Here is a 23926-nt window from a genome sequence, read left to right on the forward strand (position 1 = left end):
AGTGGAAATATGAAGTAGCATTAAATGGAAATGTTCAAGTAAAGTTCAAGTACCTCAAATTGTACTTAAGTACAGTACTTGAATAAATGTACTTAATTACTTTCCACCACTGGACATTTCCTGGTTTTAAGGGTACCACTGGTTTGGTGTAGTGCTGTGGTGAGTGAACAGTAATAACAGTTCTGAAAACTGGAGCCACAACTATCAGTGTTACTTTGTGGTCCTGTTGCATAATTTCACACATTTTTACACAAACATGTTTTCTTGTGATTTTTCTGATTTAGATTTTGGATAGAAACATAGTAACAATAAAGGATTGTCAAAACCCTGCACCCTAAAATGTTAAATCAGTCAGAAGAGAAGGCAGAAATACTCAAACCTCATGAAGCATATTATTTAGGTCCGTGCACTGATGATAGATAAAATATATAATGTTTAACAGAAAATCCAATATCGAGCTTTCATCATTCACAAGGATCACCAGGTTTTCAGAAGACCTTTGACATATATGGATGTTTGTTGTACCTGCATATGCGTTCATCCTTTATATCATCATCCTTTGGTCATTAGGGTTTGTCTGACTGCTCTCCGTCTGTGAAGCATCGTAACTGCTTCCTCCACACAGCGTCTCTCAAACAGACAAATAAGTTATAAATAAGATTAACTGCACGTGACTGATTCTTTTAAGGGTCATATCATTTGTCTACAAAGTGCAGATGCACTATTGTCACTGCAACTTCTCAGAAAAAGATGACTAATATTACGAAAGTAGGTTTCCTGTGTGTGTGTGGTTTTTGAAGGTGTCTGCTTTTATCTGCATATCAGATGGAAGCCATTTCCTGTGTAATGTAGTTTATATTTGAATCCACTTCGGCCTAAAAGACTTCTATTTTAGACTTGTCTAACTCTGAAACCAAAAATGTCAACTAGGGCTGATCAGTCGATTAACTGATCAGTTGATTGACAGAAAAATAATCATCAACTCTCTTGGTAATTGATTAATAATTTTATTTTTCAAGCAAAGATAGTGTGAGGGTTTGCTGTGCTTATCTTTGTTATTCATCGTTGTGTGAATGATCTTTTAGGTTTTGAACTGTCAATCAGACAAAACAAAACATTTGAAGTTGTCGCCATGGTCTCTCAGAAGTTACGACGGGAATTTTTTCACTATTTTTGACATTTAATTGACTGATGATTAATGAAAAAAATCGTTAGTTGCAGCCCTAACATCAACCAGAAATACTCAACCTCCCTCAGTGGATCAAAATGTTTTTTATATTGGCCTTATCAATAAAAGGCAACTTTTAAAAACAACTCCTGCAGAAAAAAACATGCATTTTAAAATATTCATACGCCTGTTTTTACAAAACCCTGAAGTATACAGTGTTGGCAGAGCGTCTGTGAGGATTCTCAGTCATCCAGGTTGTGGTGTATCCAAAAGTTGAGAACAACTGGACTCGTTGTGGATTCTTGAAGATGTTTCACTTTTCATCCAAAAGGCTTTTTCAGTTCTGAAGGACTGCTTGGGGAGTCCCATCTATTCAGTTATTAGCGAAGCCTTTATTTGTCAAAGACACTGTACAAGAGCTAAGACCTCTGATGTTAACACATTAAAGAAATGCACAAAACTGTGGCAAGTCAATTTTATTTATGTAGCCCAAAAGTTGGCCTTATTTATACACCATCTATCCTCAGACGGTCGTAACACATGAAAGTGTGCAGGATCTTTAAAGTCCCCCTCCACTCAAAAATGTGTTTTTCTTCTCGTTCCTTCAAGTTGGATGTTTGAGCTTCACTGTGCAGAATGATGTATGTGCAGTTTGACACTAGAAGGCTGTTTTACATTCAACTGCTGAAAGTGGAAAGTTTCTCTGAGCTCATCTTAAATCTGACTTTAAGGTGTGGACCTACGAACATGATTTGTGACACCACAACTGCTTTGGAGCCAAACCTGGTACAACATTCAATGTACAGAAGTATGATGTGGAAACTTGAAGCCTCCAGTGCACAAACACTGAGAAGAGACTTTACAGTGAAGTAGGAGACGTCTTGTGTCAAGCAGTTAAACTTGTGGAATGAAAAATAATTGCATATTCATAGATTCAGGATTTTTTAGAAGAAGGAGTAGATGTCATTTTAAGGATTTTGACAACGTAACTGAACTTTTTTGTGGAAAAACCATATTCAAATGAAAGTATTTTATTTTATACATCATAAAACATTGTCTGGAAGGGATCTTTAATCCATTTTCTTACCTCATTCTGACATTGTGCGCCTAAGACGAAGTGGAATTAAAATTCTGTCTCTCTTTCAGTTATTTTTAGATACAAAACATTGGATATAAACCCTAGTTTGAAGCAGCGGTTGGAACATTTCCACCGAACTTTAGTGAATGAATCCAGAGTTGCACAGAAGACTCTGCGCTGAAGAGAAGATCATTAACATGCTCTCAGAGAGACTGATGCCATGAAGCTGAGTCAAACCTGGAAACACAAACAAAGGAAGCCTCATCCACTGCTTAGACTGTTTGTGTACAGATGCACACAAACCATTAGGGATACAGTCATATAAAGCTTAGAGAGTGACTCCTTGTTTGTCTTAATGCCGTCTTGCATTGTGGCATTATTAAATCAACCAGATGTTGACAACCAAATGAGTAACATGGATGTGTAAAAGCTGACAGTACAACTTAAATACAACACAGATGTGATGGTTTGCTGACAATCTAAAAATATATGGTTTGAAAGGAAGTAGACAAACAAGAGAAGATGTGTTCCTTTTTGGTGTGTTTGTCACATTTAATTTGCACTTTACTTTAGTGATTATGGAACATTGCTCACCAAACAGCATCTGTATTGTTGCTGCAATAAAACTCACAAAGACCAAAGATTGAACGACAGGAAGAACAAAATACAAGTGCAACATTTGAGGATGTACCGGCTGTTTGGTTTTTATCATTGTTATTAAGGGAGTGAACTGCAACTGTTTTGTATTAGATGTTTCTCAGGAAATGGCAGGAGTTCGTCTGAGGAAATCTCAGTTACCAGCAAGAGCTGGAGGTCATGACTTGGGAACAGAACAAGCTGAAGAAAATGTCAGCTGGGTTACAGAAAATAAATGCTTGGCAGAGAGGAAGATGAGGGATAACATGAGTCATGAAAAATGCAGGATCATGTCCGAACACAGGGTAGAGAGAGAAAATTAGCAGTTTGGGAGTGTACTGAATTTGCATAAGTCGGGAAATTGTTCTTTCAGAGCAAATCTGCGGAAAATGACAGTCATCACTGAGTCACTGGTACTGATGGGCAGCCCTGCCCAAGACAAGTTTTTTCTTGATGCATGTTTCTTTTGTTGTTTCTTTCACAGGATCCCAACAGGGCCTGAAATCACCACAAAAATGAAGAAGAAACAGGAGCTGACGATGGAAAAAAAAAACAAACTGTAAGAGCAAACTTTGCACAGAAAATATAAAATATGTTTAAGTACAAGCAGTAAAGTACGAAAAGGAATAAAGTTATGAAACCAAGACTGCGGCGTCAATTAGATGACCCCATTCCCTGAAAAAAGAGTTACCGTTATCCTGAGTGGGTTGATATCAGTTCGAACCATCATATGAACCGATGATGGCACAATATGGCAGTTTGCTGAAACATCAGTGACAGGATGCACCTGCCAAGCAGAGTCTTTGACTTTATGCAACAAACCAAAATTTGAATTCTTCTCTCCTTCACGCACAGCAGTGAGGAAATCCTAAAAATACACATTAAAGTCTTTTGTAATTTGTTAAGTTTCAGAGAGAATCACTATGGTACTGAAGGCTAAAGAGACCCAAGACAAAACAAAAAAAAAAGTACAGAAATGTTGTGCAGAATCACACCTGCTTACTGTATATTGTAGAAGCATGTCACTTATGGTTAAAATGGCTTGTGGTATATATGGTCTTAAGTTTCTAAGATGCATCTGCACTGATGTGCTCTTCATTATTTCTTTTTTGTGGTGAAACAACTGCACGATATACAGAACTGTGTAAAACACTAAGTGAGGATGCTTTCCAAAATAATGCCATGACTAGTTTTTATTTATCAGTTAACTTCATACAAAGTTCAATAAACAGAAGAAACCTAAATGAAATCAACACTTGCTGTGAGCAGCTTTGCCTTTAAAACAGCAGCGGTTCTCTTCGGTTCACCTGCACACAGTTTTTCAGATACTTTGCAGAAGTTGGTGAAGTTGCCACAGTTCTTCTGTGGATTGAGGCATCCTCCTCCTTCTTGTAGCTGCAGATAGCTCTTTATGACTCTGACTGGATGTTTGGGGTCGTTATCATGCTGCAGAATACATTTGGGACCGATCAGACGCCTCCCTGATGGTGTTGCATAATGGATAAGAATCTTAACATCTGAATCAGAATCAGAATCAGCTTTATTGGCCAAGCATACAAGGAATGTGACTCTGGTTTCTAGCTCTGGCTCGCAATGTGCTTACACACAACAATGTTCAGGAAGATACACAAGGACATACAGACAAAACAAGGACAACAAACTGAACAGAGATATGTTAACATATGACTACTATGTACAAGCAAGTAGGTGAAAAAATAGATATATAGATAGATACAATGTCTATATACAGTTCAAACAGTTTCTGCAGGCTGTAAACAAGGATACAAGTAGTGCAAAGGTGTGTAAAAGTGCAAAGAGTGCTGAAATAAATACTGAATGGATAATGTAATAAGTTAATTTATATATATATAGTAAGTGGTTATGTACAGTATCTGCATGTGTACACGTCTGTGTACAGTTTCAGCCTGCTTGATATATATTTGTCAGCGTTGGATGAATAAGTTAAATGTTCGTAAGTGTGACAGTGAGGAGGAAGAAACTGTTCCTGTGTCTGCTGGTTTTGGTGAACAGTGATCTGTAGCGCCTACCAGAGGGAGACGTTGGAACAGGTTATGTCCAGGGTGTGAGGGGTCTGCAGGGATTTTCCCTGCTTGTTTCCTGACTATGGATGTGTACAGATCTTGGAAGTTTGGCAGGTCGGCACCAATTATCTTTTTTGCAGAGTTGACTGTGCAGACTGCTGGTCTGTTCCCGTCCTGTTTGAACCAGACAGTGATGGATGTGCAGAGAACAGACTCGACAGTGTAAAACTGGATCAGCAGCTCCTGAGACAGGCTGAACTTCCTGAGCTGGCACGGGAAATACATCCTCTGCTGAGCCTTTTTGATGACAGAGTTGATGTTGGACTCCCACTTCAGGTCCTGAGAGATCCAAGAAACCTGTACTGTACTTTACTGTACTTTACTGTACATAATCTATATTTCATCCCCTAAAAAAGGTGCCATCATTCAACTTCAAACTATCTTTTCATCTATAAGAGCCAGAAAAGTTCACATCCCAAAAAAAGAGACGTATTTAGTGTCAAAGGAAATCTCTTGTTCTCCAACTACAAGAATAGAAAATAAAACTAGTACAAAAAACTGATTTTGAAATGAACTAAACAGTTATTAACAATTTAATTTGTGATGATTTTGCACTTGGACTGAATCTAACGTGACAGAACTTGTCTTTCCATAACAGTATAAAGTATACTGAAAATATTCAACCGTTACTGCAGTATTTAAGTGTCATTATGCCTTTCATGATAAAGCTTCATATATCATTGCAAATCAATGGAATTGCCAGCAAAAGAAATGCAAATACAGAACTAGTACATCTGTTAACCATGTCTTGAAACAGTTAGATTTGGAAATGAATCATAATGTTTTTTTTGGTCCTCTGTATCACTGTATTGTACAATTCTTTGGTCAATTTGTGTTGCTTTTGAAAGTTCTTTAGTAGCTTTTTGTCCAGCCTGAATTCCTGAAACATTCGTCGCTGTTCATGAGAAGAAAAAAGAAAAAGAGGAAAAGGAACAAATGAAACAAATGTGGTTTTAATTTTGTACTAATTTCCTGGGTAATTTTCACAGATATTTGCAGGTATTTAAGTTATTCTTAGGGCATTTTACAGAGAGGGTGGTGCAATTTGGTACAAATTGTACGAAACAACAAAAAGTTCTCAGTCAAGAGTCTAATTCATTAAGATGTTTATTAACTATGAATCTACTAGGTTGTGAACCCAAAGAATGCTCACCAACTAAACCAACTTAACACTTTTACAGTTTTTTCCTATAATTTGTACCAAATGTCCTAAAAATCAACTGTTAATCAACCTGCAAATTACCAAAAAAACCAAAAACAAAACCCCAACAACAACAAAAAAAAACCCAAAACAAGCAAAAATCCAGGATATTATTATAAAATTAGACCTTCAAAGTAAAGCGTTACCGTGAATTTTGCATACAGTATCTTTATATTTGCAACAATTTCACGTTTTGATGTGGCACTTAGTAACATATATGGGTCACTGATGCACACATAATGTAAACAGTAAACTGTTTTTCGCGGGAATTCTGGTAGGGAGGAAGGGAGGGTGAGATGGCCAGATGTACAACAGTTATCGAATGTTTACGATAATTTTGCTCTCTGTACGACATACGATCAATAACGCTAAAAATCCCATAATGTACGATAATTTGATCATTTAGTACAGGGCAGCCTGTAACTGCTACGTCCCACAAGTTGCGTCAATTGCTGCCTTACAGTGCTGTGGGAAATTAAAAGCTCACATCTGCAGCGCAAAAGAAAGATGCAACAAATTGTACAGCAGCTTTGATGTCTGAAGCAACATCTAAACATCTCACTGTCTAAATAGCTACTAACATGCATGTTTTTACTCCGATATGCCTAATTTGATAAAACATTTTACATGAGTAATTTAGAAATGTTTTTTGAGTCGTATTGTGACCTTGCTTCTTCAAACTGGGACTTTATGGTGCGTCCTTGAACGCATCACGTGTTGCAGCCAGCACAGGCGGCGGCAGCAGACCGTGTTTTCTGAAATCACACATTGACGCCTATTTGTTATCTTGCTTATGACTATATGACATGTTTTCCTCATAATACAACAATGTTAAGCGTCTGATAGGATACTTGAACATCTGGCAGTGCTGGAAGGAGGGGAGGAGGGAAGGAGGAGAGGAGGGGTTGAGCAGGAGGAGGGATGTGGATGGAGGTTTGTCATCTCTACATAAACTGGCCGGGGATTTTTCTCCCCCCACTCTGCAGCAGCAAACAAAGAGCAAGATGGAAAAGTCATTGTGCATGTTGGCTGCTGTGATTCTTCTGGGAGGTTTTTCAGTGCAGATGAACGATGCAGCTACTGAGAGTTTTTATTCATCGATCAACTCGACTTTAAAATCTGTGACTGTGGAGCCGCAGATTCGCAGCAGAGACGGACAAACTGCAGCAGAAACAAAGTTACTCACCAACACCACTGTCAAAAACACACAGTTGGACACCAAGAACACCAAGCAAGACAGCGAAGAAGTGAAAAGCGATAAAGAAGAAGAATCAGATGACAAGAAGACAGAAGATGAGAAACCTCAACTTGGTAGGAGAAAAATGATCAAACTACTTCTGAACTTCAGCCAAAAAGTCCAGGCTCACTTATTCCGTGAAGCCAGAGAAACCTCAGGTTAATTAAACCCAATTATTAATGTTATTTAATTGCAGTTAATTAATGATGCCTTCAGGGACTCGTTGAGCGTCTGAATTACAAGCTCCTCAGCTCAGCCTGTGTAAACCTCTAAATCAAGTGTAGAGGATTGGAGCTCCGGTAACAATTATTTACACAATCGATGAAGCTATTAATAGCTTTTTGGATTAATTGGTTATTAGTTTAGTCTAAAATGTCATAAAGTAGTAAATAATGCTTGTTACAATTTCCTAGAGCACCAAGTGACGTCTTCAGGTTGCTTGTTTTGTCCAAAACTCAAAGATTATCAATTTACTATCATATAACAAAAGAGAAAAACAGCAAATCCTCAAATCTGATAAACTGGAACCAGCAAATGTTTTGCATTTCTGCTTGATAATTGACTTCAATAATTAACTGGTTATCAAAATTGTCAGCTCAGGATTTATTAAGGAAATGAAATGAAATATTAGTTCACATAATTTTCCTGCTGTTTGCCACATTTGTTAGAGCTCACTGAATTCCTAAATTCTGAGATATTGCATTTGATTTAAGATGGAACAGGCAGTCTAGATACCCACAAGGAAATCAAAGTGTTGCAATTTCCTGTAACCCAGAAACCTAAAAGTATTAAATTTACTGCCACAGAAGATGAAGAAAACCAACATATTTGAACGTGAAAAGAAAAGCTGGAACCAGTTTTGCAGTTTTTCTGGGGAAAAGATGATAATCAGTTATCAAGATTTGTGCAGATTAATTCTTTGAGTGACTAATCAATTAATCAACTTTCAGCTCTAAAAAGAATTTAAGAAGAAAAAGTTCTTTAGATTAGTGAACTCAAATATTGGTTCACGGTTTGTTTGACACATTTGTTTGAGCTCACAACCTGAATTTCCCAAAATATGTGGTCTTATGTTTCTTTATGAATACTTTTATACTTCTTGTCTTGGATTCATGTGGATAAAATATTTACAGATGCATCTAACAATTATTTTTTGTCAGAAGATAATGAAAAATCTCCATCACAGTTTCCTGTAGCTCAAGAGAAAATTGCCTCTTTTGTCTGACCAACAGTCCAAAACCCCAAAATATTCAGTTTACTGTCATAGAAGACAAAGAAAACCAGTAAATGTTAACATTTAAAAAACTGGGATCAGTGTAGTTTGTGCGAAAATGGATTGACTCATCGATGAATTAACTATACTATACAAATATTTGTTTCAGCTTTAAATATGTGTCATGGATTTGTCAGTTTGTGTGAAATTCTAATGTAACCCTCCCCCACAACAGAGAATTTCATTGGACCACCTTTCTCTGTAGTTATGAAGATATTGCAGTGAAAGCATCTTTTGAGAACAAACAAAGCTGTTTTACCAGAACAGGTCGTGTTTGTGATTGTTGGGAATGTTATTCGTCGTTCTCAAAGCCATAAAATTCCCTGCAGCTGTAGCTCTCATCCTCCCTGCTCTGCTAAACGTTTGACTTTACTCTTTCTTGGCCCTTAACCACGTCTCAAATTACACTCAAACCCTCCACGGATTCACTTATCTGCAGTCCACTTTTCCTCTACTCCCCCAGACAACTAGAGAAGGAGGAGGAGGAAGAGAGGGCCTCCAAACTTCCACTGTGCTGATCCAGGATGATTAGGGATATTCCACATAATATAAAAACCGCTGGGACCTCAAATTACATCAGCCAAGAGTTTGCTTACTCAGAGGAACCAGAAAGAGAATTTTTAACCCCTCAGCAGTCAATCCACAGCTGTTTCTGCATCTCCAAACACAAACTTAAAGATTGTATCTATCTAAATGTTTTGTGGTTCTCTTCCAGACTGTCCTCCTCTCGGCCTGGAGTCTCTGCGGGTTGATGACAGCCAGATTAGGGCTTCTTCCTTTGAGCGGACTGGTCTGGGTCCTCACAGGGGGCGGCTGAATATCCAGGTTGGTCGTAATCAAAGTGCAATGAACAGCTACTTATACTGTAGAGATTCAAAGAAGTGTCACTGCATTTGATTATACTGAGACGTCAGAGTGACATGTTGGTTCTTTTGGAGCAATCCTGTTGAGTTCAGATGAATAAAACAGTATTTATATAGATAAATACAATTACAGTTGTATTTCATTATCAGTTAATCTGCCTAATAGTTTCTCGATTAACTGACTAATCGTTTGGTCTTTAAAATGTCGGGAAATAGTTTAAATGGCCATTAAAAAGTTTCCAGAACCCAAAGTCATGTTTTCAAATGGCTTGTTTTGTCCAAACAACAATTACAACAGTTCAAAACTTCAAAATATCCAATTAACAATCGGGTAAGACAAAGAAAAGCAGCAAATTCTCACATTCAACAGCAGTTTTTGCTTGAAAAATGACTAGTGCTGCAACTAACGAGTATTTTCATTCTCGATTAATCCGTCAAGTATTTTCTCGATTAATCGATTAGTCGTTCGGTCTATGAAATGTCAGAAAGTGGAGAAAAATGTCAGAAAAAACAGTTCTCAACCCAAAGATATTCAGTTTACTGTCATAGAGGACTAAAGAAACCAGAAAATATTCACATTTGAGAAGCTGAAATCAGAGAATTAGGACATTTTTCTTCAAAAATGAACATTTAATCGATTATCAAAATAATTCTTAAGTAGATTACTTTTTTATCAAATGAACTAATCATTACAGCTCTAAAAATGACACGATTGATTGATTGATAATCAAAATAGTTGTTGATTAATTTTCAGTAGATCAACTTTTGGATTAATTGACTAAATGTTTCAGCTCTAAATTATATCAAAAAGAGCGAAATGAAGTTATGAAAAGGTGATAACTTTAATTACCATAATAGGTTTTTGTACATCAGTCTTTGTAAAGACATACATTTGTTCCTTTATCATATTTTGAAAGTAAAGTTGGACAAATAACAGCTCAAAATATATATTAGCTGGTTATGAATTCTGATAATAATGTCCATTCTTTTTTACATAATGTTATCATTTTGTTTCTCTTCATGGGTTCCATTTTAATGTCACTGCCTGGTCTTTATTCCTGATATTACTGGACTATAAAATAAATTGCTCACACACTCCATCGCTGGTTTTTGTTTGCTTTTATTGGCGTGTAAAATCATCAGTTTAACAAACTTCAGTGGCTGCATTTGTTGCAGAAAATTTTCTTTTCGATTACTTTTATACATTTTTTTCTACAAATGGAGTCTTTTGGAAATAAAGTAAGATAATCTGTAATAGGTAGAGCCAGCAGTGCTATTTTACAGCCGCCGCCCTCTTGTTCTGCAGTCTGAAAGCAATTATTTTACAATCAGGTCAATACCAAAAACTTATGCAATGCTTCTCACTGACGCAGAGCCAAGAGCTTTTTTTGGAGTAGATTTAATGGATTTTGCAGTCGACAAATATTTCTGTGTAACACGTGTTTTTTGATTTAGTCTGGTATTCACGATGGGGATGAGTACGATGGAGCCTGGTGTGCGAAGTACAAGGACCGGCACCAGTGGCTCGAGGTGGACGCCCTCCACCTCACCCTGTTTACTGGAGTCATCCTGCAAGGCCGAAACTCCATCTGGAGGTCAGGTAGTATCACCGTCAAGATCTGAAGAGTCTGTTGTTCCAAAATGAGATATCTAATGATTGACACACAAAAAAAGATCGGTTACACAAGTAATTGGTTGATACTGAAGAGGCATATGAAGTATTGATTTCTTGAGCTTCATCTGTCCTCTCTGTGTTCATTATAGCTGGGACTGGGTCCAATCCTACAAGGTCCAGCTGAGTAATGACTCTGTGGACTGGGAGACCTGCATGAATGGGACAGATGAAGCAGTAAGAACGACTTTTGTACTCTTTGATATAAGGAATGTACCTGCCGTATCCATTGGACCTCAAACAGATGGAAAGCAGCTTTTTGAAGAATTTTTGCCGAAGGGAAATATGTAGCATTTGCAAAACAGTCTAAGGGATAACTCAAATGAAAACAAATGGGGTTTGTTATAGATATAGCAAGAAACTGAAATTTGTGGTTGACAACATAACAGTTTAACAGACTATGTGACACCTATAATAACATATAAATCAAAGATAATGAATGTTGAGAGAAGGACTCATTTTTTCACGTCAGTTGCCAAATAGTTCCTCTACTATGCCAAAATCTAAATGTTCAGATTTAAGTGCTCCTGTATGAAGGTTTATGTGTGATGCGAGTCGAAATACAAAGAAATTTAAAGGTTTGTACCTCAACCAAAAACACCACTTGTCAGTGTGTTGGACAGTTCTCTGGAAAAGTCTGGTCTCTTTTCTAGGAACTCAGGGTGAAAAAAAATATTCAGTGCTCTGTTTTTCATTTAAAGTCCATAACTGCCAAGAAGGTCATGTTTTCAGTCCCGTATTTCTGTCTGTTAGCCTGCTAGTATCTAACACTTGTAACAGATGTCAGTCAGAATTTATTAAAAGTTAGTTCAAGAATGTGATTTGGTTTTGGTGCAGTTCCAGGGCAGTTTTGAACATTTTTACCATTTGTACTTCTGCACGTAGATGAAAAAAATGACTGATTGTCCATCAGTATGTGTGTTTTCATGTGGATCAAAATCCAAATACAGATTAACAAAACTAAAGTCTACAGCTACTGTGAGGCTGCATTTAGAAACAGCGGTACTTTAAACTAAATGCTAACATGTTTAGCGGGTATGATGTTCACCATCTTTGTATGCTAACATTTGCTAATTAGCACTAAACAAAGTACAGCAGAGGTTCATGGGAATGTAACTTGTTGCACAGGTGTTAATGAAAAAAGTTGCCCCTGCACACTTACTCCAAGCCACAAAATTTAATCAGGACAACATTTCGATCCTATTTGGATCTTCGTCAGGTCATAATGTTGTACAGGTATTTGGTCATAAACTAAATAATTGGACAAATTAAAGATATGACCCAATGGTAGTTTGATAGTCATCAAAGTTATTACAATTCATCCTGAGGGGGGCATGAATATTTTGGCAATCTATCCAAACGTTGTTGAGTCATTTCACTTAAAACTACAAATGTCAGCCTGCTAGAGGCGCTAGAGGAAAAGTCAGAGGTTCACCAAAGTCAGTATGATTCATCCTCTGAGGACCATGAATGTCTGTCCAAAGTTTCATAGCAATCCATCCAATAGTTGTTGAGATATCTAAGTCTGGATCAAAGTGGTGGTTGGACCAAAAGACTGACATTGCCATCCATAGAGCTGTGCTGCTAGCATGATAAAAATATGTCATTTTCTATCAGCTTTATGACGTTGTGCAGCCTTACATGTAAGTGCTTTAGTACACTTGTGCAGGGGATCCTTAAATTGTTCAAGCCATATGATGCCACATTGAATGTGTACAGATATTTGTAGGGAATCAGTATCCAGAGGGTTCAGTGCTTGGAGTCCTTCCAGTTCCCACCGTTGCCCGTTTCATCCGCATCAACCCGCAGACCTGGTACGTCAACGGCACCATCTGCCTCAGAGCTGAGATACTCGGCTGTCGTGTTGAGGGTAGGTAAAAATACTCAGTGTTAGTAATTATCAAGATGTTCATAGTGACTTACATGTCAAAATACATTAAAGTGTTGCTGTTTTGTAAAGAATTAGTGGGTAGTATGTCTGTCAACAAAAGGAAACCAAGTTTACAAAACCTAATGTTCTGTTTCCTCGTAGATCCACATGACATCTACTCTTCAGAGCAAGAACAAGGATCAAAAGACGGTCTGGACTTCAGACACCACAACTACAAAGAGATGAGAAAGGTTAGAGAGCGTGAAGAATAGCTGCGAGGCCCTACATACACGATGAGTAACTGTGTTTCCCATAAAGTGAATGCCAGGGTTTTTACTCAGGATGTTAACAGCTGCAGATTACCCCACAGTTCAGATTTAACCCTTTGAAGACTTTAAATCCAGCTTGTCTTCTTAACCCCCGAAGCTCATGAAATCTGTGACCGAGGAGTGCCCGGACATCACCCGCATCTACACCATAGGGAAGAGCTACATGGGTCTCAAGCTCTACGTCATGGAGATCTCAGATAATCCCGGCAAACATGAACTTGGTAAGCTCAATTAAACCTCTTCTTCTGAGCCAGAGTTCATCAGGTTTATCAAGTAACCCAGAGTTTAGCTGCTCAGCGGCCCAGTTCAACATCCTCCAGTGTTTACACAGGCCTGTTTCTGCAGCAGCGCCACACAGGGAGGCTGGGGTGTCTTGCAGAGGAGGCCTCTCTTATGTAAATAAACTGATAACAATTTGAAATTGGAGGCTGCACAGTCACCACCGAAAATGACACATTTCTCTGTCATCTCTGTCATACTGTCTTCAGATGCTGACTCGGTCTTAACAGTGAATTGTGGCTGCTCTACATTTGCCAAACAGTGTACATAATTAAGTGGAGTACATTTAGTCTTTCTTTCTTCTAAGACAAACGGCATAAACACATTTGGAAATTGCTTCGCTCCCAAGAGAAGCCGATGGGCATTTAGTTTATTTATGTGGTGTTAACAGATGATATTCATTTCAGTGGTTTCATGGTTAAATAGACATTGGTGCCAAACTCAAGAGGAGCTTGAGGCATTGCTTATTTTTTCTTTTTGAGTAAGAACATACATGAAATGCTGATGTATCATGCAGATTTTGGGTCTTTGGAGTCTTGGCCGGTTTGTTCTTTATATTCAGGAATGTCTGCCATCAAGTCTGGCCAATCCATGTATGATTACTGGCAGAGTACTGTGTTACAGTTACACGCTGTTGAAAGTTTTATCTGAGAGACTGAATGTGTTCCTGATGTGCCTTTGGGCTTTAGCTAACAACATTCAGTTGCTTCATGTTTAGTGAGACCTTTAAGTCTCTGATTTTCTCTTTTGGCAGGTGAGCCAGAGTTTCGATACGTGGCAGGGATGCACGGGAATGAGGCTCTTGGCCGAGAGCTGGTCCTCAACCTCATGCAGTACATGTGCCGAGAGTACAAGAGGGGCAACCAACGTATTGTCCGGCTGATCACAGAGACTCGAATCCACCTTATGCCTTCCATGAACCCTGATGGATATGAAACAGCTTACGAGAAGGTGACTCAGAATTAAGTGATTCATTTCTTGTGGTTTTTTCATGTAAACATACAAAAGTTATGTTTACTCACCAAAACGTACTGTGTGTATCCTTGAGATCTAACAAGTGTGACAAATTCAAATGATACATTTTTAAAGTATTTTAAATCCTGCATAGGATTACGGTTTGTTTAAACTTTACGTCCATGTTATTGGCTTGCAGTCGTCTTCTTGCCTGCCTTCACTGGCACATTGTTGTGTTTCTTGGCACATTACAGCCACCTGTAGATCTGTGGAATAGTGTGAAACCATTGGCAGGACTGTGTACCACGTCACCCACAGACATGCATGTGTGCATGTGCAGTATGAGACATAAAAATAATCTCATAAAGTCATAAAAAACTGCTCCATAGCTCCGCTAGGGGTCTGACACTCCACAGGGTACCTTGTGTTGTATGTGTTGGACTACAAGTTGGCTGTTCATCAAAACTGTTGATTAAATCACCACGGCTACCAGTTTGATTTTGCTAAAACCTGATCGGATGATGGATGCGGGAATTTCTGGAGCCTCAAACTAAATGAGGCAGACTAACTTCGCTGCTTGCTTGTATGTAGATTATCCACGGAAATTACACTGTTACACCTGCAGAGAGCCCCTAAAGTCCTGAAAGATGACATTTTGTTATCTTGTCATGACAGGATATTAACTTGTCTGCACAATATAACGTGGTGCGAACAGAGATAATTGAATATCTTCACACAAGATAACAAAATATTGAATCTTATTATCATTCTTTCACTCTTTAAAGAGCATGATGATGAAGTTTGGCACCCTGTGTTTAGTTAAAATGATGATGCATCTCGTTACTGATGGGTGACAAGGCTGCTTCCATCACTCATGGTAGACGGCACATTTATTAAGTTGTTCATTAAGACTCTAAGATACGCAGAGTACTATTTTATCCTAGATGCTGGCACGGTTTTGTTGTCCTGTATGTATTATGAATTCATGAATCCATCCATTGTTCTAAGTGAGTTTTATTCTGATTGATTGATTGATCTGCTGCAGGGCTCAGAGCTGGCCGGCTGGGCTGAAGGACGATACAGCTTTGACGGAATAGACCTGAACAGTAACTTTCCGGACCTGAACAACATCATGTGGGACGCTCAAGAGGCGGCGGCAGACAAATCCAAAGTCCCCAACCACTACATCCCCATCCCAGAGTACTACACCAGAGAAGACGCCACCGTAAGAGATGTTGCTGCTTCACAACAATGAAACAATAAATACACACTGTTGACCAGCTCAGGCATGTTTGTAGAAGTTGAAATTTCTTACTCTGGCGCCATCTGGTGGTGATATTGAGAACAACACTAATACTTGTCAGTTAAAGATACTTGAGTCATAAAAATTACAATTCAACAAATCAAGATTTTAAAGACATCCAGTATCAAGCCAAATAATGTGATTTAGAGGAGAGACAAAAGAGTAAAATTCTGATTTTAACATATTAACAAATTATAAATATGCAAATTCAAGAGTGCTATACCCAAGACTGCCACAGAAAAAGAGGTGACATATGAAAGATGTTAGTTTACCAGTTCGTCAGGACTTAATGTAGGGCAAAGTGAAAAGCAGCTTTTGTTAGAGTTGTGTGTTGAGAGTTTGAGGAGAGGAAATGTTTCCATTTCTGTGGCATGCAAGACTCTGAATGTCCTCAAATCAGGAAATGATCAGAGCCAAGAAAACTGAGGCTTTACTTGAAGACTGAGCGTGGTCACTTAATGTTTGGTAAAAAGTCCCCTGTTGAAGCCAAAAATGTGCTGTGTGTGTGTGTGTGTGTGTATATATATACAGATGGGTGACAAATTAAAGGAAAAACTATTACAGGTCTGAATGCTTGACCCCTACAGTGAGGGGGTCTGGGGGCTCTGTTATGCTTTGGGGGGCATTTTGCTGGTATGGATTGGGTCCACTTGTCCCCTTAGAGGGAAGGGTCACTGCAAATCAATACTAAGTTGTTGTGAGTGATCACCTTTATCCTATGATGAAACATTTCTATCCTGATGGGAGTGGTCTCTTCCAGGATGACAATGCCCTCATCCATAGGGCACGAGGGGTCACTGAATGGTTTGATGAGTATGAAAATGATGTGAATCATATGCTATGACCTTCACAGTCACCAGATCTCAACCCGATTGAACTCCTATGGGGATTTTGGACTGATGTGTTAGACAGTGCTCTCCACCACCATCATCAAAACACCAAATGAGGGAATATCTTTTTGAAGAATGGTGTTCATCCCTCCAGTAGAGTTCAGAGACTTGTAGAATCAATGCCAAGTCGCATTGAAGCTGTTCTGGCGACACATGGTGGCACAACACCTTACTGAGACACTTTATGTTGGTTGTAATGTAATTTCTAAATTCAGTAATTCAAAGGATGGGAGAGATTTAGAAAGATTTGACTTACAGATATGAAATTTACCCAATACAATTATAAAGTTAACAGTCAGTTGTATTTTCTGGTTCTTGTTTTCATAATATGAAATAATATCCAGTAGCGAAGAAAGTATTGAGATCTTTTACTAAGTAAAAGTAGAAATAGCACAGTATGAAAATACTCCATTATAATTAGAAGTCTTGCATTCAAAATCGTACTTCAATAAAAGTACAGATATTACTGGCAAAATTTATCTTCAGTATTAAACGTAAAAGTACTCATTAAGCTAATTTATGATATGATGTTAATTATATATACACAGATATACAACAGCTGTGAAAAGTATTCGCTCCTTTTCGAATGTCTTTTGTTTTTTTGAATCAGATTCCTTGAATCAGCAGAAAAAGTTCCTTTAATGTCAAAGTGAAAAAAGAACTAAATTCATTACAAATTGATCTCCCATTTTACATGTAAAATATAGATCTGATCTGAAGAATGTATTGCAATATTAAGTACAATATTTCCCTTTTGTAAAAGTAGTCGAAAAAGTAGTCAAGTAAAAGTATAGCAAAGTAGCATAAAATAGAAATACACAGTAAAGTACCTTAAAAATGTACTTAAGTACAGTACTTGAATAAATGTACTTTATTACATTCCACCATTGATAATGTCCTCGGCTTCCAACTTGATTGTGTAGTTTGTTTGATGATGATGGGGAAAAAAATCCTCCGTTTCTCTCGCAGGTTGCACCGGAGACTCGAGCCGTCATCAACTGGATGCAAGATATTCCCTTCGTGCTCAGTGCGAACCTCCACGGGGGCGAGCTGGTGATTACGTACCCCTACGACTGCACGCGTGACTGGGCTCCCCAGGAAGACACTCCCACTGCGGACAACGCCTTCTTCCGCTGGCTGTCCACCGTCTACGCCTCCACCAACCTGGTGCTGGCGAACCCAGACCGCCGCATCTGCCACTACGAGGACTTCCAAGCACACAACAACATCATCAATGGCGGAGCCTGGCACACCGTCCCTGGCAGTGAGTCAGCTCCGTACTTTGAATGATTCAAACCATCTGAGAGGTTTCAGCCCAGAAATGTGTGTTCTGCTCTTGGAGATGATGACAGCTGTTGTCAATCAATGACTAGAGGACAATCATTTGTCATACATGTTATACATCTAGGGTCTCCCAAATCTTTTATTTAAAGCCCTTAATTTAGCATCTTCCTTTAACACACTGTGGACTTGTATGTGTCTTCTGCAGGTATGAATGACTTCAGTTACCTGCACACCAACTGCTTTGAGGTGACGGTGGAGCTGTCCTGCGATAAGTTCCCTCATGCCAGCGAGCTTCCCATCGAGTGGGAGAACAACAAAGAGTCTCTGATCGTTTATATGGAGCAGGTCAGTCGGCTTCTACGGTTTTTCCATCTGAACAAAAGAAAATGACACAAAGCAATTTAAAAACTGCTACGTCTCAGACTCCTCTTCTTGTCAATCTGAAGCTGTTTCAGAATAAATCTTTTTTTTTATTATTTCTGCCTTTAATTTCCTCTTCGGGCCCTCACAATGCAGCATTTTCTCTTCACTCAGATTCACAGAGGGATCAAGGGTGTCGTGAGGGATAAACTGACCAAAAAAGGAATCGCAGATGCTATAATCAAAGTGGAGGACCACAACCACGACATCCGATCAGGTGAGAAAATAGATTTTATTTCTCTGTGAGCTTCTCTTTCTCGTGACCAGGGTAGAATGACAGAAAATGTGAAATAATTGGAACATCACAGTTTTGAGATGTAAATGTGTCGTTTGTGTGTTTGGAGTTGCATGGGGTTTTTTTCCCCTTAAGTTTTAGTTGTTTTACTGATAACATTTATTTGATAGTGACATTCAAAAGATGACAGGAAATTGGAGGAGAGATCACATGTAACAAAGGTTCTCTGCTGGACTTGAACCAGGAAGTTGCAGTCACATGGTGTTTTACATCATAAAACACTCGTAGATCAACAGATGTGTGTCATTCCAGCGGTGGAGATCTCAACTGAATGACAATCTCTGTGAACAGATTCTTAAACGTGTTGACATCTTAATCAGTGAAAGTATTTCTTTCTAGAACTAATAGAAAAGGAAAAACACACAACACTGCTGCAGTTCTTGGTTCATTTTCTCTTATTCCCGTAAATGTTTAAATGTTTTCAGTGCAGCTGCAAAAGAGTTTTCAAAGATGGCTAAAAAAAGGTTCAGGATAGCAATTTGTTTCACTAAAAAAATGTAATTGTGCCACCACATGTTGGATCTTTTTCAGGGCATGAAAAGCATGCATGAACCAAACTCTCAGGAATCAGACAAACAGTTCTGCTTGTGTGTGCTTGTTTGTCTGCGTAGAGAGAAAAAACAGCTTTAAAGAGTTTGATCATTTTTCAGGAATCCAAAGCTTCTTACTTAAATCGCTCTTTTGCAACTGAGTTGAAAACTGATACAGTGAAAATATTTTGCTGAAAAAGCAGAAATAATAGTTTATCCCCCCCACCAAGAGGCTTTTCAAAATGCAACGAGACATTTCTTGAAAGTTGTATTTGTAGCTGGAGTCCTGTGATTATCTTTCACTCAGGCTTCTTCCCAACTTGGCTGTTGAGGCTCACATAGAGTCTCAAGATAAATCTGAGGGGTCACAAGATGGATTTCAAGAGTATCTAACTTCCATTTTGTGACATTGTTTCTATATTTCTGAGTGAAACAGGATAGACAGGCGGGACATAATGTTGGGAAGAATTTGATTTTAATGTCATAATGAATCTTAGCTCTGAGCCACTAAAAGATGAAGATTGATTGATGGGTGGATGTCACGATATTATTATATTATTACATTGGTTGGTTCAAGGTTGGTTTGTATAAAAATACGAAGAAAAGGATTTTTTGTGTTTTTTGGCATGTATTTTTAAATAGGTACATGATATGACAGGGATGTGATCTAAAAGGGTTAAAAGGGCATTTTGCATTTTATCTCGACTTTGATGGGATGAGAAAGGAGAAAAAATCTCCATGTTTCACAAAGTTATGTTTTTTTTTACCACTTTACCACAATTTTTGTCCTTTTTCCTGTGAAATTCTGGATATTTTCACTCCTTCATAACCCTAAAATGTCTACAAATTAAACAATCTGAGAATGAACAATTACTGTTTTAACTGTTTATAACTCATGTCCACATTTAAAATGTCTTAATTTTCACTAAGCTATCACTCTCAGTCTCTCCACTAACACAAATAATCCACTCCTGAGTGCATTAAACCTTCACACAAATGCAACTTTTAGGAACATTATCTTTAGATTTTGGCTCTAGAGATAACAAAATCTTTTTTCTCTTTAAATTATTATATTTCTCTCCTGTAGCTACTGACGGAGACTACTGGCGTCTTCTGAACCCGGGCGAGTACAAGGTGGTGGTTTGGGCCAAGGGTTACTTCCCGTCCAAGCGTCATTGCCGTGTCGGAATGGAGCCGCATCCCACCATCTGCGACTTCATTCTGACCAAAATGCCCATCGAGAGGCTGAAGGAGATCCGGGCCAGAGGAGGGAAGATCCCGCAGGACCTTCAGCTGCGTCTCCGAGCTCTGAGGCTCCGCAAGCTTCGCACCAGCACCAAGGCCATCAACCGCCGTAGGGAGAGTCAGCAGGCGCAGGCGAGGAAAGCTCGGTCCACTGGGGCCCGGAGAGTATGAGAGGGGATGAGGGGCCGACGAAGCCTCTGAGTCTGATCTGGATTATGGGTTGAAAAAGTTCAGCCTGAGAAGCGTGTCATCTGGGAAAAGTGCCAAGTCCCTACTGGTTATTACTGAGAGGACACAGTTAAAGGGTCATTTCACCCAATTTGAAAACACGCAGGCAGTTTTATGTGCTCAGATTTCTGCCGTTACACCAATACAATAGATGTGCATATGGTGATCACAGCATTAAAGGACAGGTTCACAATTTTTCAAGTCTGTCTTAACACAACAGTCAGTTGCCCCAATGAACATTGAAACATTAGAAGATCCCTTAATGATGCACTTTCAATGTAAGTGATGGGGAACAAAATCCACAGTCCTCCTTCTGTGCAAAAATGTTTTTAAAGGTTTATCTGAAGCTAATATAAAGCTTCAGCATCCAAATGAGTCAAATCAAGTAGATATCTTTCAATGTTACAGTCTTTTTAGTGCTAAAGTCCTTCTTTTTGTTACTATACTTCCACCGCAGCTCAACAGGGAAACACTGTCTGAGGAAACACAAAGAGGGAATTGATGCTAAAAAGACTGTAAATGTGTCAGATATCCACTTGATATGACTAACTCAGACTGCTGAAGCCTCATATAAGCTTTTAAATGCATTTTTGCACTAAATGACTGTGTGGACACACTCTGGATTTTGGCCTCCATCACTTACATTGAAAGCACATTTGAAGGATCTTTTAATAGCCAGTAAGAACAGGAGGAATGATTACAGCGAGGAAAACCTCTTTCACTGTTCATATGGACACCTGACTGTTGTTTTAAGACACGCTCGAAAAAATGTAAACCTTTCCATTAAAATGTGATTGAAAAATTCATCAGCGATGTATTTGGGTGTACTGACCCTGACAGTCACATAAACCTACAAAAGTGACAGAATACTTCCCAAACAGGGTTTTTATACCAAAAAAAAAAGATACAAATTGAAAATGATAATATCCAAAATGTTACACAAACAAGTTATGGAACTTTTTGGAGGATAGTGAACATTTAACATTTATAGAAAGTCTTTCTTGAATGATAAAAGTTTAAAATCACTTGTTTTTTTTTTTTTGTTTTGTTCCATTAAATGTTTATGTATCTGATCTGTAAAGAGACTGAGTTGAAGATTTAAGTGTCAGCTGGTCTGATCTGTAACGTTGCTCTAACACTGTTTGTTTGACAGAAGTCCAACAGGACCACAATGTCTCTAATAAATATTCCTTATTTGTGTTATCTGTATTCTTGAATCTAAAAGTTTGGCTGCCATCTAGTGGCTGGTAGGCAGAGAGAGATATCCTGGAACCAAAAAAAAAAAAAAGAAAGAGAAAACTAGAAAATAAAAATACTTTGCTCAAACACAAAACAGTCAGCAGTGCAAAAGAAGCTAACTTTTTATTTCAGTGATGATAAGTACCATTTTAGTATCATTGTTGGGATTACTGTCTGTGTAAAGCCATGTCGGAAACAACAGTGCGAACCCCCTCCTCCAGTTGTGATCACTCGAGGTGACAGTGCATACTGAGAACATTCACTTAATCCGCAACAACATACAGGTTAAAACAGGACCGAGAGAAAACAAAACAAAAACTGTTAAAAATGAACCCGGTTTCTTAAGTTGCTATACCTGAAGTGAAAATGGCAGATAAGACACTTCTCTCCGAAGAGCGTGTGAATAAGTGAAATAAAAGCAGCAGGGAATCTGCAGCATGGCTGCTCCTTTAACTTTCAGTTCAGTCACTTTTAAAAACAGTTCACTTATCAAATCATTTCCATTATCGGCTGTGTTTTTAATGTAAGTAACTGGAGAAAAGAAACTGGCTGAACTGAAAGTGAACTGAACCCCATTTGTGACAGACTGATCACACATTTTGAGCTTCAAACTGAGGTACAAAGTGTTAAAAGCGGCATTCCTCATTACACACAGGACCGTGATGTGAGCTGAGAATTATTAAGTTCCATCTGTGTTCAGAGAACTTCTTGATTTTTAAAAAAAATGTCACCTCAAATCTAACAGAGTTGCTCAATCGCGCTAAATTTACTTAATTTAAACCCATAATAGCAGATGTTCACCTTTAGTTCTCAGCTCACTGCACAGAAGAACATATTTTGGCATCTGACAGCTCAACACGGAGCATCATCCTCACATAAACATGAAAGGAGGATCTCCATAAAGGCTGGTATGCATAGTAGTTTATGTCTATCTTTTGCTTACATAACAACACGTTACTATCTATTCTTCAGTCAGTCAGTATAGTACTGCAACCAGTTTAACATTAAGGTGAAATATCCAGGCATGTGCTTGGCTTTTATACCGACAGCAGCTGCGCTACGCTGGTTGCAAACTCAAAAGCATCGATGACGCTGAAACAGTCAAAAGATTGTTGTCCGTTTTTTTTTCTCCTCAGAGAGAAAAATGCCTGGCTGGTCTTCCTGGTGACAACGTTGTAAAACTGAGAAACTAGATGTGATAATCAAACACTGATGTGGATCAAAACTCTCTTCAAAAACCAACAAAATTAGTTCTGAAAACGAGTCAAAAGTTTCTTGGCAACGATTTCAACGGTTAAACTAAATGATGCTGAAGCAACTTCTTAGTTGGCTAAAAAAAAGTTGCCTTGTGTATCCGTGCCTTAATACTTTAAGGACAGCGGATTTTGCATGAGAGAAAAGTCAATAAGCAACTGATTAGAGGAGAGAAATGTACTATTTTACTTTGCATAAGTGTGAAACATTCGCAATACTGGTTTGTACAGGAAGTTGATCTGGAAAATGTCAATGAGATACTGGGTTTTAAACAGAAGTTAAAGGATAGTTTCACAATTTTTCCAAGTAAAACAACAGTCAGGCGCCCAAATTAACAATGACACATGTTTTTCTTGCTGTAATGATTCATCCTGTTCATACTGACCATTAGAAGATCCCTTCACAATGCACTTACACTAGTGACGGGAGCCAAAATCCACAGTCCGTCTGTGCAAAAATGTATTTAAAAGTTTATCTGAAGCTAATATGAAGCTTCAGCGTCCAAATGAGTCAAATCAAGTAGCTGCAGCTGACAGGAAAACACTGTCTGGGGAAACACAAAGAGGGAATTTTTAC

At 38.4% G+C, this 23926-nt stretch overlaps 1 protein-coding gene across 2 annotated transcripts; it reads left to right on the top strand.

Moving 5' to 3' along the window:
• Positions 1-6899: 6899 nt before the first annotated feature.
• Positions 6900-21143, top strand: LOC121880766 (probable carboxypeptidase X1). Of its 2 annotated transcripts, XM_042388266.1 has the most exons (13): positions 6900-7496; positions 9411-9520; positions 11014-11153; positions 11323-11407; positions 12950-13100; positions 13263-13351; positions 13527-13650; positions 14463-14659; positions 15708-15887; positions 17825-18119; positions 18345-18484; positions 18674-18776; positions 20472-21143. In XM_042388266.1, the coding sequence occupies exons 1-13, from the start codon at positions 7190-7192 to the stop codon at positions 20798-20800; spliced, it is 2250 nt and encodes a 749-aa protein (XP_042244200.1). In that variant the 5' UTR covers positions 6900-7189; the 3' UTR covers positions 20801-21143. The 2 variants fall into 2 exon arrangements, with proteins under 2 accessions (XP_042244200.1, XP_042244201.1); XM_042388267.1 differs by lacking the exons at positions 6900-7496; positions 9411-9520 and having other exon boundaries at positions 11076-11158.
• Positions 21144-23926: the final 2783 nt, after the last annotated feature.

This window comes from Thunnus maccoyii, chromosome 16 (genome assembly GCF_910596095.1).
Source record: "Thunnus maccoyii chromosome 16, fThuMac1.1, whole genome shotgun sequence".
Classification (NCBI taxonomy): domain Eukaryota; kingdom Metazoa; phylum Chordata; class Actinopteri; order Scombriformes; family Scombridae; genus Thunnus; species Thunnus maccoyii.

Excerpts from the sequence above, each read along its gene's own strand:
- LOC121880766 (XM_042388266.1), top strand. The coding sequence starts at position 7,190 with ATGGAAAAGTCATTGTGCATGTTGGCTGCTGTGATTCTTCTGGGAGGT. Across the intron at positions 11,408-12,949 it reads TGAATGGGACAGATGAAGCA|ATATTTGTAGGGAATCAGTA; the intron begins GTAAGAACGACT and ends GAATGTGTACAG. Across the intron at positions 14,660-15,707 it reads ATGAAACAGCTTACGAGAAG|GGCTCAGAGCTGGCCGGCTG; the intron begins GTGACTCAGAAT and ends GATCTGCTGCAG.